This window comes from Microcaecilia unicolor, chromosome 2 (assembly GCF_901765095.1).
Source record: "Microcaecilia unicolor chromosome 2, aMicUni1.1, whole genome shotgun sequence".
Classification (NCBI taxonomy): Eukaryota; Metazoa; Chordata; class Amphibia; order Gymnophiona; family Siphonopidae; genus Microcaecilia; species Microcaecilia unicolor.
Window position 1 is genome coordinate 241,602,872 of NC_044032.1, and position 18,924 is coordinate 241,621,795.

Below are 18,924 nucleotides of genomic sequence, written 5' to 3' on the forward strand. Positions count from 1 at the left end.
CCTGGGCTCAGGCCCACCCAGTAGCAGCACACCTACGATGTGGCTGGTGGGGATCCCCAAGCTCCGCCAGCTGAAAACTTCCAACAATTCACCCTCCTACATACCTTATAAATAGCAGATCTTTGCTGACAGCGAGCAGCAACTGATAACACACTGCTTGTACTGGTCCCATAGCCTTCCCTCTGACATATACCTGCCTATGCGGAAACAGGAAGTTGCGTCAAAGGGAAGGCGCTAGGACCAGTGCGAGCAGTATGTATCAGTTGGTGTTCACTGCCAGCAAACATCTGCTATTTTAGAGACCGTATAGCATGGAGGAGAGGGAGAGACCAAATCACATGTGGGGCGGGGGCATAGAGGTTCTTCTGCCCACCCATCTTGAGCCCAGTAATTATGGCTAACATTATAGCATTTAACTACATGTCTCAGGGAACTGAAGGTCTCTCAAAGAATATATATCTATTATTTTGATATTTTGATAAATCACAATGTATTTACAAGGAAAATGAAATATATAGGAATCCCCTAGCTGCAAAACCTTAGGTCGTAACAACAGAAATTGTTTTTCTTCTGTGTTTCATGAGAAACATCTGGAAAAAAGTTAACCTTACAGCCCAAAAGTGTATATGATGAACTTTTAAAAATAATTTCAAAAGCCCATCTCTGTCTGATTCCAGAGCTAATTGAACAAATAAAGTAGCAGAAACAGTAGTCTCATCAATCGATTCGTCAAAGAAGCGTGTTAATTCCAAAGGGTTGCTCCATATTACCACCTCCTTCAGCTTCCCCTCTCCTAGCTTGTGGTAAACAGTAAATTTTAGAGATAGGAGAACTTAAGAATAGCCATACTGGGTCAGACCAGTGGTCCATCTAGCAAGTATCCTGCTTCCAGCAGTGGCCAATCCAGATCACAAGTACCTGGTAGAAACCCAATTAGTAGCAACATTCCATGCTACCAATACCAGGGCCTTTTTTTAAACCCAGATATGCTAACCACTGTTACCACATCCTCCGGCAACGAGTTCCACAGCTTAACTATTCTTTGAGTGAAACAATATTTCTTCCTATTTGTTTTAAAGGTATTTCCATGTAATTTCATTGTGTCCCCTTGTCTTTGTACTATTTAAAAGAGTGAAAAACGGATTCACTTTTACCTGTTCTACATCACTCAGGATTTTGTAGACCTCAATCATATTCCTCCTCAGCCGTCTGTTTTCCAAGCTGAATAGCTCTAACCTCTTTAGCCTTTCCTCATATGGAAGGAGTTCCATCCCCTTTATCATTTTGGTTTCTCTTCTTTGAACCTTTTCTAATTCCCCTATATCTTTTTTGAGGTACGGCGACCAGAATTGAACCCAATACACAAGATACGGTCGCACCGTGGAGTCTTGGTCTTATTTTGCATCCCCTTCCTAGCATCCTGTTTGCTTTTTTTGGCCACCGCTGCACACTGGGCAGAAGATTTCAGAGTATTGTCTACAATGACACCTAGATCTTTTTCTTGAGTGTTGACTCCTAAGGTGGACCCCAGCATCAAGTGACTATGATTCAGATTATTCTCCCCAGCATCAAGTGACTATGATTCAGATTATTCTCCCCCAGTGTGCTTCACTTGCATTTGTCCACATTCAATTTCATCTGCCATTTGGATGCCCAGTCTTCCAGTTTCCCACCTGGAGAAAATATTTTTTAAACATAAGGACTACAGGCGGCATCTTGCCATAAATAACATATATTTTATCAAACGTCTTTTTCAAGACCATCTTTTCAACTCTCGCTTGTTGGCCAGTGGGTTATCTTGCACTAGCTACAGCACCCAGACTCCTGAGGCTGAAACATAATGCTGTGTCGTCAGCAGTTTACCAATAAATTCTTTATTCAGATATTTCAGAGTATTTGTTATTTGACCTGTGGAAGCCATAGTCTAATTCCCACTTTTTTTTGTTCCTAAATGTACGAGACATCGGTATTGGCCTTGCAGACAACTATTTGTGGAGGTTATTTGTCCTGAGCTTGCCTTTTGGTGGCCTCAGCATCTCTCTCACAAACCTTTGGCTGAACAATCAGATCTTTGAGGCAGCCTATTTAGAATTGGGAGCTGCCTTTCTTGTGAATGCACAGTATAACCTAGTAAGAGCCTTAGCAAAGGACAAGGGGCTTCTCATGGTGGTGCATCAGCTCCAGTGGTTCAGGAATTGGGCAGTGGACATGGAGGGGCATAATCGAAAGGGATGCCCAAGTTTTGCTGAGGACATCCTCGCAAAATGTCCCGACGGAGGGGGCGGGGAAACCCGTATTATCGAAACAAGATGGACATCCATCTTTTGTTTCGATAATATGGTCGGGGACGTCCAAATCTTGAAATTTAGGTCATCCTTAGAGATGGTCGTCCCTAAACTTGGTCGTTTCTGCAATAATGGAAACCAAGTACGCCCATCTCAGAAACGACCAAATGGAAGCCTTTTGGTCATGGGAGGAGCCAGCATTCGTAGTGTACTGGTCCCCCTGACATGCCAGGACGCCAACCGGGCACCCTAGGGGGCACTGCAGTGGACTTTATAAATTGCTCCTAGGTACATAACTCCCTTACCTTGTGTGCTGAGCCCCTCAAAACCCACTACACACAACTGTACACCACTACCATAGCCCTTACGGGTGAAGGGGGGCACCTAGATGTGGATACAGTGGGTTTGTGCTGGGTTTTGGAGGGCTCACATTTACCACGACAAGTGTAACAGGTAGGGGGGGATGGGCCTGGGTCCACCTGCCTGAAGTGCACTGCACCCACTAAAACTGCTCCAGGGACCTGCATACTGCTGTGATGGACCGGAGTATGACATTTGAGGCTGGCATAGAGACTGGCACAAAATATTTTAAAGATTTTTTTTTAAGGGAGGGGGTTAGTTACCACTGGGGGGGAGTGAGGGGAGGTCATCCCCGATTCTCTCCGGTGATCATCTGGTCAGTTTGGGCACCTTTTTGTGCCTTGGTCTTAAGAAAAAAAGGACCAGGTAAAGTCGTCCAAGTGCTCGTCAGGGACGCCCTTTTTCATTCCATTATGGGTTGAGGACGTCCATGTGTTAGGCACGCCCAAGTCCCCGCCTTTGCTATGCCTCCGACAAGCCCCTGTAAACTTTGGCCATCCCCGCGACATAAAGCAGTTGGGGACGTCCAAAATTGGCTTTCGATTATACCGATTTGGATGACCCTGTGAGAAGGACGCCCATCTTCCGCAGCTACCCCTGGAGCTCCCTGCTTGAACCGTTCCAACCTGGTCTCTCAGCCAATCACAGCAAGTTTAGCTTGCACCAGCTTTTCTGGTGTCAGCTAATCACGCTGTGATTGACAGGCAGGCAGGCAGTCACTTCTGTAGCAATTGATTGGAGGCTTCCTGGGAAAGGAGGTGGAGTGTGGCTGCAGGAACAAGCATCTTGCAGAAGTGTTTATTAAGTGTGGATTAAAAGTAAACAAAAAAAAAAGGCTGAAGACGGCTTTTATACAAGCAGCTTGTCTGTGTATATGAAGCCGTCTGTGGCATTCACACAGCAGCCACGCTTAGTGATTGGCTGTTGTGCGCATGCTCAGCTGACCGACTTGTTTTCCCCCCTATGATGAAAATTGTAGACAAATGAGCTAGCAGCGAGCAGCTCATTTGCATGCGATTTCCTTCATGCATGTCCGGCTTTTTCAAAATCGGTAAGTGGCAGTGGGGATCAGTAAGGTATAGGGACTAGTTTACGGTCAGTCTATGGCACCTAACATGGTGAGATTTCTGAGAAACATTTGTTATTGAGTCTTCCTTAGTGTCCAGTTGTGCCTCCTTGGGATCTAAACCTGTCGTTTGGTGCTAGTGCAGGCCCTTTTTTAGCCTGTAGGGAAAAGAAGTGAAGTCTGTACCTAGAGTAACAGTCACACCTTTACCTGGTCTTGGGTAATGCTTATCTGCTAGCAGTAAGAAAACTACAATTATAGTTCCAGCAAATAGAGATTTAATGATGTAACAAAAGCATCAAGGAAGGCAATAAAGCAAGTAATATGTTCAACAGCAGTTATGTTACAAAGTCTTATCTTCTCACAAATACTAGATTTTGTCTTATATAAACAAAGACCAAGGTATCAGTCTGACCCATGCTTCCTAGACTAAAACAACTTCCTAGCTAACCTCAGTGCAGGAAGAATTATAACAGCCTTACAACCTTTGTTGACAGGCACGACCAGCTGGAGAATCTTGTCCCAGGAAATGGTAGCTACTCCTCAGTGAGACAGTGTTCATTCTTCTAATGTCTGCTTAAGCCTTCTAGATACCTGGATGGCAAGCAGTATGTGAGCAACCCTAGAATAGAACCATGGAAACAAAAGGTAGATAATCAGAAAAGTCTCGTGTGTTACCAAAGATAGGAAAGAGCTCAGAGATATATACTCCATAATGCCCATAGAAAAAGTAATGGTGATATGACAAAATAACAAGCAAAATACAGACCACCTAAAAGTGTTTGTCTCTTGCAGAGCAGTTAGTAGGTTTCCGTTATCAGTGTGTATGATCCATGCCTGAATTCTGGGAACAGTCTCTGGTTCTGCTAATTTCAGTCTAACCAGTCACAATCAGAAACTCACTGTCATGGACATCAAATGTACAACATCTTCCTTGTAGAGAGATGACATGCAGAAGTTCCAAAGCTCAGTGAAAATAACAGTATGTCTCTGCTTTAATGTGTTGGACAAATCCAAGCTAGAAACATCAGGCCAGTTTGAGCCAGTACACAGAACACAAACACCTGCCCTTTTTTCTTTACACAGAGGTAGAATGGCAGACTGCTGTGTCACATGTCCAAAATTCTCTTCAGTAGAATCCATCTTAGTTTGGTTCTAGTCTCAAATGCACACAAAAGATAGATCAGACTGCTGCCCTGCAAGCCTAATGGGTAAGCTATGCTGAAGGATCTTAGTGACCAAGAACACTGTCTTCAGTATATCTGTTCAGCGAGAAGGACATTGGAACTGCAGGCCTTGTCTTGTCAGGAGCAGTTGCTAGTTAAGAGAAGGTGGTGCGCTGTCTGGTTCCTTCCTTTCTCCCTAATATTGGCACTTTCTATGAATCTGTCTATTTCTTTCTCAGTTTCATGAAGATAGTTGTGGGAGGGATGCAAACCGGCTTTATTACTTAGATGTTAGGAACCACATTGCACTATTACCTGAAGAGGACAGAGGAATTTAGACAGTCTGATAGGTTATTTGTTCAGTGGAGTCAGAAAAGGAGAGGCACCTCAAAGGTGTCAGTGGCCTTGTGGATTAAAGAGGCAGTAGCATCTGTATATTGTCGAGAGTCACCCAGTCCCTGTGGGACTGAGGCACACACTATCAGAGAGCAAGCCTCTCTGTGGTGGAACATAGCTAGATTCTGCTTCAGGAAATCTGCAAGGTGGCCACTTAGTCATCTTTCAGTTCCTTTGTGTGCCATTAGAGAGTCGATGTGTGCAGGATATGACCTTAGCGGTAAAGATCTTGAGGTCAGGTCTGTCTGGTTTCCACCCATGATGTACTGTTTTGGTATTTCCAAGCATCTGGACTGGTCTGGTAGGACAATAAGGAAGGAGAACTTAAATATTACTCGCTCATTTTCTTTTCCTTGAGTCCCTGCAGACCAATCCAAAACCTGCCCATTGCTAGAGGAAACGTGGTAGAAAGAATGATTTTGTACTTATCAGAGGTCCAATATAGAACTTCTTGTTTTCTGTGGTGGACACTATTGTAAGGTTTTTGAGTTTTCAGTTGTTTCTTGGTGACCACATCTGCTTTATCTAAATACTGAGTAATAGGGGACTGCACAGGATACCTAGTGTGATGTCAGTAGATTAGTGGTTCTCAGCCTCCATATACTGGAGGGATTCAGGGAAAGAAAATATCAAGTTAAAGGAGAAACTGGATCTTCTCTGCTAATACCAGAGACTCTCTCTTCAAGTTCAAATTTAGCCTGCGTATAAGGACATATGTACATTCAAAAAAATGTTTAATGATGCTAATTAAATTGAAGAACAAAAAATATATAATGTACTTTGTATATTTTTTAAATGAGCTTATGTTCTCATAAATATGTAATTGTAGGATTTGACTATTCATTTGATGCAGGCATTCTACTTCTGGAACATATTGCACAGCAATTGAAATACTGCTCTGATGTGTTTGTGAAGGGTGATATATCAAGTTTAATTAAACTAAATAGTTGGACATTGACACACACACACACCAGTATCAAAAGTTGTTCTTTTAATAAAGTAATGTATGTGTACGGCCACTGGTTGGTTTATGTTGCTGCTTCTGCTCTTGAACAATAAGTGCATTCTGTCACAAGTTAGATTTTCTTACCATGTATGAAAAAAACACATGGAGATAATCTTGGTGACTTTGTCGCAAAATGATTTATTCTCTGTAGCTCTTCGGGAATTGGAGGAAACGGAATGTAGTGTACTATATTTCATTATAGTGCTCCAAATCATGGAAGCAATAAGACCTTTTTTTTTTTATACAGGAAAATGGATGCATACAGCCTTGTATACAGTGTTTTATTTATGACCTGTAAATATAAATTGTGTTGTAATATTTTACTATTCAGCCATTGAGGTCCACTTTTTTGTAGTTATGAAAACCTACAGAGTGTTGAGCCAATTTATCTTAGGATCGATCAATCGATCTCTGTCTTTTATACATATATATATACATATATACACACATATACACACACACACTTGTGTATTATATAAAAGTTGATCTGTATTTATTTCTCATTCAGTTAAAGTGGTGGACTTACCTCTGTTTGTCCTCATGACAAGCAGAACTTGTGCCCTGCATGCCCAAGAATAGCAAAAGCCCTTGAAATGAGTGCCCTTTTCTCATCGTGCAGCTCGCTGGATGAAAATACATATGAGAGACTAGCAGAAGAAACCCTGGATTCATTAGCTGAGTTCTTCGAGGACCTTGCAGACCAGCCATACATGCCAGATGACTATGACGTGGCATTTGGGGTACGTTTGTGAATTTCTTGTCTGGGGTTAGGCTGGAGACTGAAAATTTGCTCCGCTTTGGACAGATAACTATGCAAACAGGAATGAAAAAATAAATCTCTTTTCTTGACTTTAAAGCCCCTCCCGTGAGGAGGACAAGCATACAGATAAGAAAATGTCTCCTTTCCTTAATGTAATGCTGCATCAGCCAAGAAATATGAGACATTGGACCTTTAGGAGATCTTTCATACTTATTCAAAATCTGTGAGTATAATAGGCCCTTAATTAGGAGCATAGATTATGGTCGTAATTTAGGAGTGTACATTTAGGAGCATAACCTTTATGGAATAAGGCGCAAATTGTCATATGCACAAAGTGATGTTTTCTGAGAGATCCCGTTAATTGAAATCCTAAATATTAGTAGTTTCCTATTAATTGCATCTGGTTCAATTGAATAGCAGTGGAAAAAAAAGGGGCATCCAAGCCTAGAGTGAGGTGACCATTAGCTAGAATTCTAGCTCTAGGGGATTAACACATGGACTGAATATTTTTAATAATTTGATAATCCAGAGCAATTTAGTGTATAAAACAAAATCAAATACTCCTATAAACTGAGCTATAAAATATTTGCAAATACATGCTAATAAGAGTCCATAGGTACATGAGCCAGAAGCCCAAAGGAGCAGAAGAAAACTGACCACCACCCCCCCCCCCCCCAAAAAAAAAAAAAAAAAAAAGATGACAACTGGAAGTGATGATGGCACAGAAAAATGTATGAACGTTTTGAAAGTTGATGATGATCTTTCAGCCCTTATTTGTGGGCCCAGATTCAGAGTAAGTCATGCTTTGCACAAAATTGGCAATGGTGAAATGTCTATAAAAATGTGTCTAGATTTTTCAGATTATTGGTTTAAAAAGAAAAGCTTAAGAAGGTGTTAGCCCTGTACAAGTGAGTTCTGATTTAGCTGAATGTCCACAGGGGAATGAACAGACTATCAGGCAAAATTCTCCAGGAAATTAAGATTTTTCTACAGTGGAAATTTGACTCCTCTAATGTCTGCATTTCTGCTTTTTATATCGTATAGCTTTCATAAAATGTGAGACCTTGTCAAGGACCATGAAAAGGATCGTTAGATATGGTGTTTTCACAGTCCCATTTGATCATATTGACAGCTGTCTTCTGTTACAGGGGTGGGCAATCAGGGTCCTCGAGAGCCACAACCCAGTCAGGGTTTTCAAGATTTTCACAAAGAATGTGCTTGAGATCTATTTGCGTTCAATTGATTTGCATGTATTGCTTCCATTTCATGCATATTCATTGTGGAAATCTTGAAAATCTGACAGGGTTGTGGCCCTTGAGGACCGTGGTTGCCTATTCCAGTTCTATCCATTCCTTTTTCTTCGGTGAAGGTTCTAAAAATATTTTTTCAAAGGTCAAGACAGAAAGGAGTTGTCAGTGACTTGTATGTTTGAGTTACCATCCTGGATATAAGAAATAATGGCATTGATATTGTTCATGGACTTTTATAGCCTCTTGACCTAACTAACCCATTTTGAAAAACCTAAGTAAACAACTGTAGTGGAATTATATAAAGACTAGGAGCCTCCACAAAAAGAGGTTTGTTTATAAAAAAAAAAAAACTTATCCAATGGTGATCATAGGTTGTTTTGCAGTTCCAACTCTAATCACACTGATGAGGAAAAGGCAACTGATAATGGTTTCCAGGTTTCCTGAAATTGGAAGCTGTTGGTGTCTAAAATTTATCAGTTGGTAATCTTTCAGCTCTTACTCAGGGAAGATGATAACACGGGCTTGAACTACATATGGCTGATCAAAAATTCTCATGCTTATTCAGCCAAAGAACATTTTTTTCGCTTTCAGTTTAGCCCAGTCATAGTCTAAGAGAAGTCAAGTTCTTATTGTCACAGCTAGGCCATAGGGAAACAAAACCGTTCAGCAGTTCTGAGAAATTCCACAAATGTGAGTGGCAATAGGTCTTGCCAGTTTAAATGATGACTAAGCCCTTTAAGGGGGAGGGGGGAGTATCAGGGGCGTAGCCAGACAACAGATTTTGGGTGGGCCTAGGCAAGAAGTGGGTGGGCACCTAGTGTTCTTCCCCCTCCCCGCCCCCAACCACCACCAAAAAAATATCTCAGCTGGCAGGAAAACGCTTCTTTCCACCTTGGCAGTCGCCATCAGGTATGCGCTGAAAAATGAGTATGCTCAGGTGCCAGTATCATGGAGAGGAGCGTTTTCGTTACCATCAGGGAGAAGTCTTCAGCTGGCCGAGCTTGGGATCCCCACCAGCTACCACTAAATGTGTGTTACTGTTGGGTGGGCCTGAGCCCTAAATGGGTGGGCCCTGGCCCACCCAGGCCCACCTGTGGCTACGCCACTGGGGAGTATAAATACAGAGTCAGGTCAAATGGCCTAATGTGCAACTTGTATGTGCCATGTCAAGCTGGTGGGGTGAATCAGTTTGTTAAACTGAGAGTTTACCTCAAAAAGTGTTGTGAAATCTACCTAGGTCACAGGATTGAGTTGATTTGCTTCTTGAGTGAACCTTGTAAACTGAGCATATACCCATGTTGTCATTTGTCAATCTAAAAAAAATTGTTCTGTGGCTACTGGAAGTATTTGTAACCTAATGTTGGTGATTTTCTATATGGAATTTGACAATGGCATTTTGAATAAAAACTAGCAGGTACTTCAATTAAAAAAAAAAAATTTGAATACGTTTAAGGATTTTTAAAAAGACTGTTTTACTCACTGCGAAATCGCCAAGAGAATCCCATATTTTGGTTGTATTGAAGAGGCAGTGGCCTGAAAGATGAGTAGCTGGTAGAGCTGTGTGAGCATTTGAGGGAGGACACCCAGCACTTGTTCTGGTTTGTTGCAACCCTGCAACTGATGAACGAAGAGCCAGGACTTCTCTCTCCCTGTGACTGCCTCGCTTTTTGTTGCTGGTTAGCTCAGGCCCTGTTCTACCCTCTTTCTGTCTCTGAAGCTTATCCTTATAATACCTGCTGCTCCTTTCCAATCCTTTCCCATGCCACCTATCAGTGGGAGAACGGCAGAACTCCATGAGCATGCCACTACCATAATCACAGCCTGAACCCTGCAGTGCCACCAAGTGTTAAAAAGATTTTATCACAGTTTCAGTGGTCACCTTCTCTCCCTTTCTAGAGCTTGAATTTGTTTCCATAGTGTGCCAAAGTCCAGCAGGCCCTATAAGAGAAAAAACAAATCTGAGCCTCCTGTAGACATTTCTACATGCAATACAGAGAGGAGATCAGCAAGTATCTCCCTCCTCCTCTCCCCCTGGCTCAGGTTAGGCTCTTAAAGCCAAGTCAGACTTCTGGGCTTTCTCTGAGGACAAGCAGGCATGATATTCTCACATGTGGGTGATGTCATCCATGGAGCCGAGGTCAGGCACTGTCACTTTAAATCCCTGAGGCAGTGCCCCCACCGCGTATGTGCAAGTGCCTTCCTGCCAGACACTCGCGTGTGGGACCATTAGTCCTATAGTTTTCCACAGAGCAGAGAGGTTTTTTTGTTTGTTTGTTTTTTAATCTGTCCTCAGCGCATCAAACTTTCCCTTTTTGAGGCTGTCATGAAACGCCTAGCACACACCTGGGGTTAACCCTGCGACCACCTGGAGGATCAGTCCCTAGCACTGCTCAGTCCCACCTGCACCTGGGCATGTGCTCTATACTAGCACCCTCCTCCCACCGACTGGGTCCTGCTTGCATCTGGGCAAGTCTCCCACTCTCAAGTTCTTCCCTGGTGATTTGTAAGGACACTGGGGCCACACTCTCAGGGGTCCCACAGTTCCTAGAAAGCATCCACAGACTCAAAACACAAACCACCAGGATTCTTAGTCCAGGACAATACATAGTAACATAGTAGATGACGGCAGAAAAAGACCTGCACGGTCCATCCAGTCTGCCCAACAAGACAACTCATGTGTGCTACTTTTGTGTATACCCTACTTTGATTTGTACCTGTGCTCTTCAGGGCACAGACCGTATAAGTCTGCCCAGCACTAGCCCCGCCTCCCACCACTGGCTCTGGCACAGACCGTATAAGTCTGCCCAGCGCTATCCCTGCCTCCCAACCTCCAGTCCCGCCTCCCACCACTGGCTCTGGCACAGACCGTATAAGTCTGCCCCGCACTATCCCCGCCTCCCAACCTCCAGCCCCGCCTCCCACTACCGGCTCTGCTATCCAATCTCGGTTACAGCTAATAACGATATAAAACAGGTGGAAAAACAACAAGCAATAACAGGTAACTGAATAAGGATCAATATTAAACCTATCTAAACACTTTGTTACTACCTGGGTAGCACCTGGGGAGTTTCTGAGACTGGGGAAAGTCCAGTATCTCCTGGCTGGATTTGAACTTCAGGGCCAATAAGAGCCCAGAACATTAATTTTTGAAAGAATCTGTACAATTGCTCTGCAGGTTACCTTCCCACAGGGCTTAAACTAAAAAATTAAAACAGTCTTTTCTGTAACAGCTTTGAAACAGAGAACAAATACCACCTGCTTGCCAAACAAGAGAAATACACTCAGGGCCGGTCCTAGGGTCTCTGGTGGCCCCCCTGCAGACTATCAGTTGCCCCTCACCCCCCCCCCCCCCCCCCCCGTCTAGCATCTTCTTTCTCTCTTCTCCCACCCTGTCCCTGTTTCAGCCCTCCCTCTCCCTCTCCTCTGAGTTCCAGACCCCCCTCCCTCCCTCCCTTCCTCCTTTGTTCCAGACTCCCCTCCCTCCCTCCCTCCTCCATTCCAGACCCACCCTCCCTCCAACTCGAGTTCCAGACCAACCTCTTCTCCCACTCCCACAACAGTGCTTCGCCTGCCCCTCGCCTTCCTGCATGCCGCCCAGAATTTAAAAGTCATCTTACCGGGGTCCTGGCGGCAGCATTAAAAAATTAATACAGGTCACAGGCTTGAAAGACTGCCACAGGTGCTTTCCCTTTTTTCAAGGTATTTTTCTTCCTTTTTTTAAGGTATTAAATTCAAATTTATACAGTTTTCAATTATTTTTCAATTTTCAGCCTTTTCAGGCCTTTGAGACTTTTTTTTTTTTTTGCTTGCTTGGGCAGCATCGGCTATTTTCAGGTATGCAATTACTCAAGCCCTTTGACTAACATCAACTGTATTTTTTCCCCTCCATGTCAACAAGGGTGCCAAGTGGCTCTAATATTCCTGTTCATATACTGTTATAAATATCCCAGGGTTTTTTTGTTTTGTTTTTTTAATATAAAATTGCAGGGTCAAACCATCCAACCCCAGTGCCTTTGCATCATTCAATTGCTGAAGGTATTGTTCTCTCTTCCCTAGTGTGTGTATTTATAATTTTTTTTTTATCTAGCCATTGTCTTTTGCTTAACATTCCCCTACATTCTTTGCCTCCTTTATTATTCTCAGTGTATAAATCTTTAAAGAAGTCCCTGAAACACCACTTTATCTCCTCATTTTTTGACACATACTCCCCATCTCTTATTTTCATTGTATTTACTCAAAGCCTTTTATTATTTTAATATTTATTATTACATTTGTACCCCGCACTATCCCACTCAAGGCAGGTTCAATGCGGCTTACATAATAATATGGATTACAGAGAATTAATACAGAGAAAATAAGTTAATTAAAGCAGAATAATAAAAGAGATAGGTAGGTAGAGATGGGCAAGGGTGAAGGGAGTAGGAGAGGTATGAGCAAGGTGTAATTGAGCCTGCCATGAGTGGGAAAGTGCGGGGTACAAATGTAATAATAAATAATAAAATAATGAAAGGCTTTGAGTAAATACAATGAAAATAAGAGATGGGGAGTATGTGTCAAAAAATGAGGAGATAAAGTGGTGTTTCAGGGACTTCTTTGAAGATGTAAGATGTACAAGATGTAATTATATATTGCAAACTTGGCAGTGAATATGAAGAAGAATTTTTTAGAGGACAGGTGCTTAAGAAGAGGAAGAGGACGAAGTCTACAGAAAGGTTGGATGGGCAATATGATCACATACCGTACACGGACAAAACGAACAACGAATCAGTAGTTATGAATCTATCTAGTTATGAGTTAACAGTGAGTGATGAATCTTTATCAAGAGGGTTTATCCTTTGTACCTACATTTTATTTTGATGAATTCCAATTCAATATTGATTTTGAAAGATTCAATAGGAATTTACAATTGAAGATGTTTTTTGACAAAAAAGATGGATTATGAGAAGACTTTACCCAAAATCATATTGGTCACCTCCTATCCTGATTGATCCGGTAGTGAAGATTTTTAAAGTGGTGTTACAGGAAGTTAGAAAGGTTGGTCAAGGGCAAAGATCTGTCAGTAACTTAACAAAAGATGAAAGTATTATTGAGATGATTGAAAGAAGAAGAAAATTTGGTGATCAAGAGAGCAGACAAGGATGGGGCTGTAATAGTGTCAGACAAGATTGTGTAAAAGAAGCTGAATCTCAGCGGATGTGAACATCTATAGATTAGAAGAAGATTCTACGGTACGTTTGCAGAAGGAGATAAGAGACTTGACGAATGAAGGTTTAAATGAAGGATTTTTGACTAAGAATTTAAGTTTCTGAATATTAGGTATCCTATATCGGTCTTGTATTTCTTCTTAAAGTGCATAAGAGGGTACAACAGCCACCTGGGAGATCTATCCTTGTCCACTTTCTTGGATTATTTTCTTAAACCTCAAGTTTTTCCTTTGGATTCATATATAAGAGATACAACCCATATTTTGAAGATTTTGGTTGAAATAGATAGCATTCAAGGTTACATACTGGCAACATCATGTGAAATCGTTATATACATCAATTCCTCGCAACGAAGCTTTGCAAGTAATTGGTGATGCGTTGGAGGCAAGAACATGTCCAGTTGAGATACCATCTGATTTTTTTGTTAAGATTAGTTTCCTTGACTTTAAAAGAGAATTTTTTTCTGTTTCAGAATGATCTCTACCTGCACATTTCATGTGTGGCAATGGGAGCCACTTGCTCTCCCACAGTGGTGAATCTTTTCATGATTGATTTTGAAAAAGAATGGCTGTCAGTTTCCATTATCTTCTTCAATTTCTGTATAGTCATCTCCAATTTTTCCCTATTTGTTCTGCTGTCAGTGTCTGTAATTCCCTCCTTTCCCTTTTGTAGTTCCATAAAAATCCTGATTGATAGTCTTATGCTTTAACTCCTGACATCCTTACCTTGTCTGATGCCCTCCTTTCTCTTGAGTTTCCCTTTTTTTAGATAACTAGCCTTAAAAATCAGGATTTCCCTTTATATAAGCCTTCATACTTTCCCAAATGCTCCTCATTCCCTCTTTTATTTTAAAACATTCTTCTGGGTCCTCCTTTTACTTTTGTACAAATCTCTTCTCCTCTCCCCCCCCCCCCTCTATTTCAATCATGATCCAACCACACTATCGGTTCCACCATTGTTCACTTCTGCGGTGCGGCTTCCACCAACATCACATCAGTTCTGGAATAGCTACCGCTACCATGTACATGGGAACACTAGCCTAATGGTTAGTGCAGTGGGCTTTGATCCTAGCCAACCTGGGGTTCGACCTTGAGCAAGTCACTTAACCCTCCATTGCCAGAGGTACAAAAACTTAGATTGTGAGGGACAAGGAAGTACCTGCATATAATGTGTACTGCACTGCGTACATCTAGTAGCGCTATAGAAATTATTAGTAGCAGTAGTACCTCTCATTTTTAAGTCTGCAAGCATCCACTAGTCTTAAAGCCCTAATCATCCTCTCTCTCATTTTCTCCTATGCACTTTTGAGCCCATTTCCCCACCTCCTAGAATTGTCCTGACATGGGTTGAGTGTCAAATTTAAAATCACCAGATGATCAGTGTGATCCTTCCCATAAGTGTCAGTCAGTCTCCTAGTTTCTCATACAAGGAACCTTGTTTTGTATTAAGAATATAAATGCCAACCAAGGTTAGTCTAATCTCAGTGGGTACTATGTTGAGAACTATAAACTTTCCCAGGATATCTTTTTTTCTATCTTGGTCATCTCAAACTTAACAATACTTTGATATGAGTATTCCCTCCCCTTCTGTGATCCTTTAGTTTACAGCCATAAATCAGTGTAAATACCATTTATTGTACATTGGCCCCCAAATTCTATAAATAGAGCCTAAAAGTAGGGTTACCATATGTCCAGTTTTATCCAGACATGGCCTTTTTGTTTTAGGACACTGTGGAGCATCCGGGTGGGTTTTACCAGCCTACCCATTTGTCCGGGTTTGCAGACGAACAGGCAGGCGTGTCTGAGGGTGTCCTATCCTCCCCTCCCTCCTTTACCTTAGTATTGTGGTCTAGTGGCCTCTTTGGGGCAAGAAAGAGCCCCCTCTTTCCTGCCCAGCACAGCTGCTGACCTGTCTTGCACCTGGCACCACTTCAGAATGGCTGCTGAGAATTCATGCGGCAACCTCGCAAGACTTCCGCAGAAGTCTTGCAAGGTCACTGCTAAGAAGTCCATTTTGGATAATAGAATGGTATATAAGACATATAAAGCATAACATTTTAAAGATAAATACGTTGTGTGTGTAAAATACTTAGCACCTGTGAATATATCATTCTTTCTATGTGTTGTTTCAATACTAGAATGGAGTGTTAACGGTTAAACTAGGCAGAGAGTTGGGGACCTACGTGATCAATAAACAGACCCCAAACAAACAGATTTGGCTGTCATCACCTACCAGGTACATAATTATTCATGTGCTACTAATGCTCTGCAATAAGGTGTAAGTTAGAGTACTTACTATAGTGTGAAGGGTGAAAAAAAAACCCACTTTGGAAATCAGATTCCCCCCCCCCCCCCCCCTTTATTCCTGAGGGGGAAAATGGGAAACTGAGGACAAATATTTTAAAACTTTCTTTTGAAATACCTTCTCCTTTACAATGATGAATGGAATGTTTTCCAATACATGGTTTTAGTTTTAAAATATTTACTTTATTCTCTGTGTTTTGCTAATAATTGCAGTTTTTAAGAACGTAAGACCATGACGGATGTTAAATAAACCTCTAACTCTACAAAGGGAATTTCAGACTTAAAGTAATAATACCAAAAATTAAAATAAGCTTGAAACTAAGTAACTGATTTTGTGTCACACCTCCTGAAAACCTCAGATTTAAAATAATAAATCTTAAGAAATATTTTAGCAATTGGAACCTCAAACGCCTCCCGATAGGGAAAATACTTACAGTATTCAAACAAACCCTATCAAATCAGGGATCGAGGTACTATCACTGGTCCCATCTGGGCCTGATTTCCATTTACTAAGGCTATTTTCTTTTCCCTTTTAGACATTGTATGGGAAAACTTAGTAAATCAGACTCTTAATATACTGCAGCAGGTCATTGGCAGAAATGCACAGCCAGCCAGTGTAGTCTCTCTCCCTCTCTAGCCAGTCTTTGTCTCCCTTACCACCGTGTCATCACTAAGAGGGGCATAATCGAACGGCACCCGAGTTTTCATGAGGGCGTTCTCGCAGGACAGCCCCGCGAAGGGGCGGGGAAACCCATATTATCGAAACAAGATGGGCATCCATCTTTCGTTTCAATAATAGGGTCGGGGACGCCCAAATATCAACATTTAGGTCGACCTTAGAGATGGTTGACCTAAATGTTGAGATGGTCATCCCCAGTTTTCGGCCATAATGGAAACAGAGGACGCTCATCTGAAAAACAACCAAATCCAAGCCCTTTGGTCGTGGGAGGAGCCAGAATTCATATTTCACTGGTCCCCCTGACATGCCAGGGCACCAACCGGGCACCCTAGGGGGCACTGCAGTGGACTTCACAAATTGCTCCCAGGTTCATAGCTCCCTTGGGTGCAGAGTCCACCAAAACCCACTCCCCACAACTGTACACCACTACCATAGCACTAAGGGTTGAAGGGGGGCACCTACATGTGGGTACAGTGGGTTTCGGGTAGGTTTTGGAGGGCTCACATTTACCACCACAAATGTAACAGGTGGGGGGGGGGGGGGAATGGGCTTGGTCCGCCTGTCTGAAGTGCACTGCACCCACTAAAACTGCTCCAGGGACCTGCATACTGCTGTCATGGAGCTGGGTATGACATTTGAAGCTGGCAAAAAAATACTTTTTAAGTTTTTTTTTTTTAGGGTGGGAGGGGGTTGGTGACCACTGGGGGAGTAAGGGGAGGTCATCCCTGATGCCCTCCGGTGGTCATCTGGTCAGTTTGGGCACCTTTTCACGGCTTGGTCGCAAGAAAAAGTCGGCCAAGTGCTCATCAGGGACGCCCTGCTTTTTTCCATTATTGGCTGAGGATGCCCCAGCCCCGCCTTCACTTTGGTGCCGACACGTCCCCGTGAACTTTGGTCATCCCCGCGCCAGGAAGCAGTTGAGGATGCCCAAAATCGGCTTTAGATTATGCTGATTTGGGCGACGCTGAGAAAGATGCCAATCTCCCGATTTGTCGGAAGATGGCCGCCCTTCTCTTTCGAAAATAAGCCTATAAGTCTCATTCTCTCTCCCCCCCCCCCTAAACTTTCACTCTTTATCCTGTTTCACAGGTAGAAATTGCACAGCTACCTAAGCATGGAAAGAGTATGCTTACTTTATATGGGCATTCTTGGGGTATTTGGCAGATCAGGTTCACACTGTATACCTCCCCATTTATACTTTCTTGGATGAAATAGTTGTATATTTGTGCATTAATATTTGCACGTTAATGGATCTGGTGATAATTTGAAAGGTTTGATATGTGCTCTTTTTCCGTAGTGGCCCAAAGCGCTATGACTGGACAGGAAGTAACTGGGTGTATTCTCATGATGGGGTGTCGCTTCATGGCTTGTTGGAAAAGGAGCTTTCTGCAGCCTTAAAGAACACATTAAACCTGTCATCCTTGATGTATTCTGGACAAGAGAATACTTGAAGATCAGCTTCCTCATTTCTTCAGACAATGAAAAAGAATTCTGTTATAGTTCCTTTGAAGAGAATGATTTCCACATGCAACTCAACTGGGTGCTGCTAAGAAGGGGCACAAATAGTCTGATTCCTATATAAGCAGGGCTCCCAGTTTCTGGTGCTGAGCTCTTGCTGTGGAATGGGTGGATCTACTGGGAATTGGGGAAGACCATACAGAGCTAGTAATTGACGTGTGTATTTGTGAGTCCTTTCCTATTCCTGTCAGTCAGTGTTGGAGGTGCGAATGCTCTCCTTTGCCACATGCCAAAATGTCTTTCCCCTTTACCTCTCATCTCAGTTTTCCTTCTGCACTCAGTGCTGTAGTGGTATGGTGTGCCTGAGGCACTGCTGCTTTCCTTCTAACCTGATCTGTGCAGGAGGAATAGGGATGGTGAGTGGGAAACGGTAAATGAAGTGTTGTGGGAGATTGGTGGGGAGAAGTGTGTATATCTAAATCAGCATTTGATATTTGGGTGGGGGATGAAAATGAGAGGGCACCTGGGGAGGCGGAGAAGAACTGGAACTAGGGAGGAACAATTCTCTTTACCCCCCCCCCCCCCCCCCACTCAGCTTTCAGAATGTTCCCCTACGCCAAGACTTTAATTCCCTAAACCCTGTCCTCCCTCCCCCCCCACCCCAAAAAAAAAAAAAAAAGCAAAATACATTTTTATATTTTACAAATGTGCCAAAGAAATGTCACAGAATTTTCTAATTCGTGCTGGAAAAGTTAAGTGTGGGGTGCTACATTAATTTCAAGACATTAATACACTGGTAATAGTAGTAGCTGTTGTATATACATGTATATATAATTTTAATAAAGCTAATGTACAGCAGAGTTCTTGGATCCTTGTCAGTTCTAGACATAGCTTGCCCCTTTTTCCAGAATGATCTATTGGTTTCTCCTGCCCTCGCACACAAGATCCATAGCTTTCTTGCGCTTCCTAAAAAAAAAGCCTTGGCTTTCAT

The 18,924-nt window shown here is 42.5% G+C and overlaps 1 protein-coding gene across 2 annotated transcripts in view; it reads left to right on the plus strand.

Annotated features, from left to right (window-relative positions):
* Positions 1-18,924, plus strand: part of FXN (frataxin) — a 34,076-nt gene extending 15,152 nt beyond the window's left edge. For both annotated transcript variants that reach the window (XM_030193844.1, XM_030193845.1), the window contains exons 3-5: positions 6,899-7,019; positions 15,631-15,728; positions 17,773-18,924. In XM_030193844.1, the coding sequence (XP_030049704.1) occupies positions 6,899-7,019; positions 15,631-15,728; positions 17,773-17,926 (373 nt within the window). In that variant the 3' untranslated portion in view covers positions 17,927-18,924. The remainder of the gene's footprint in view (positions 1-6,898; positions 7,020-15,630; positions 15,729-17,772) is intronic.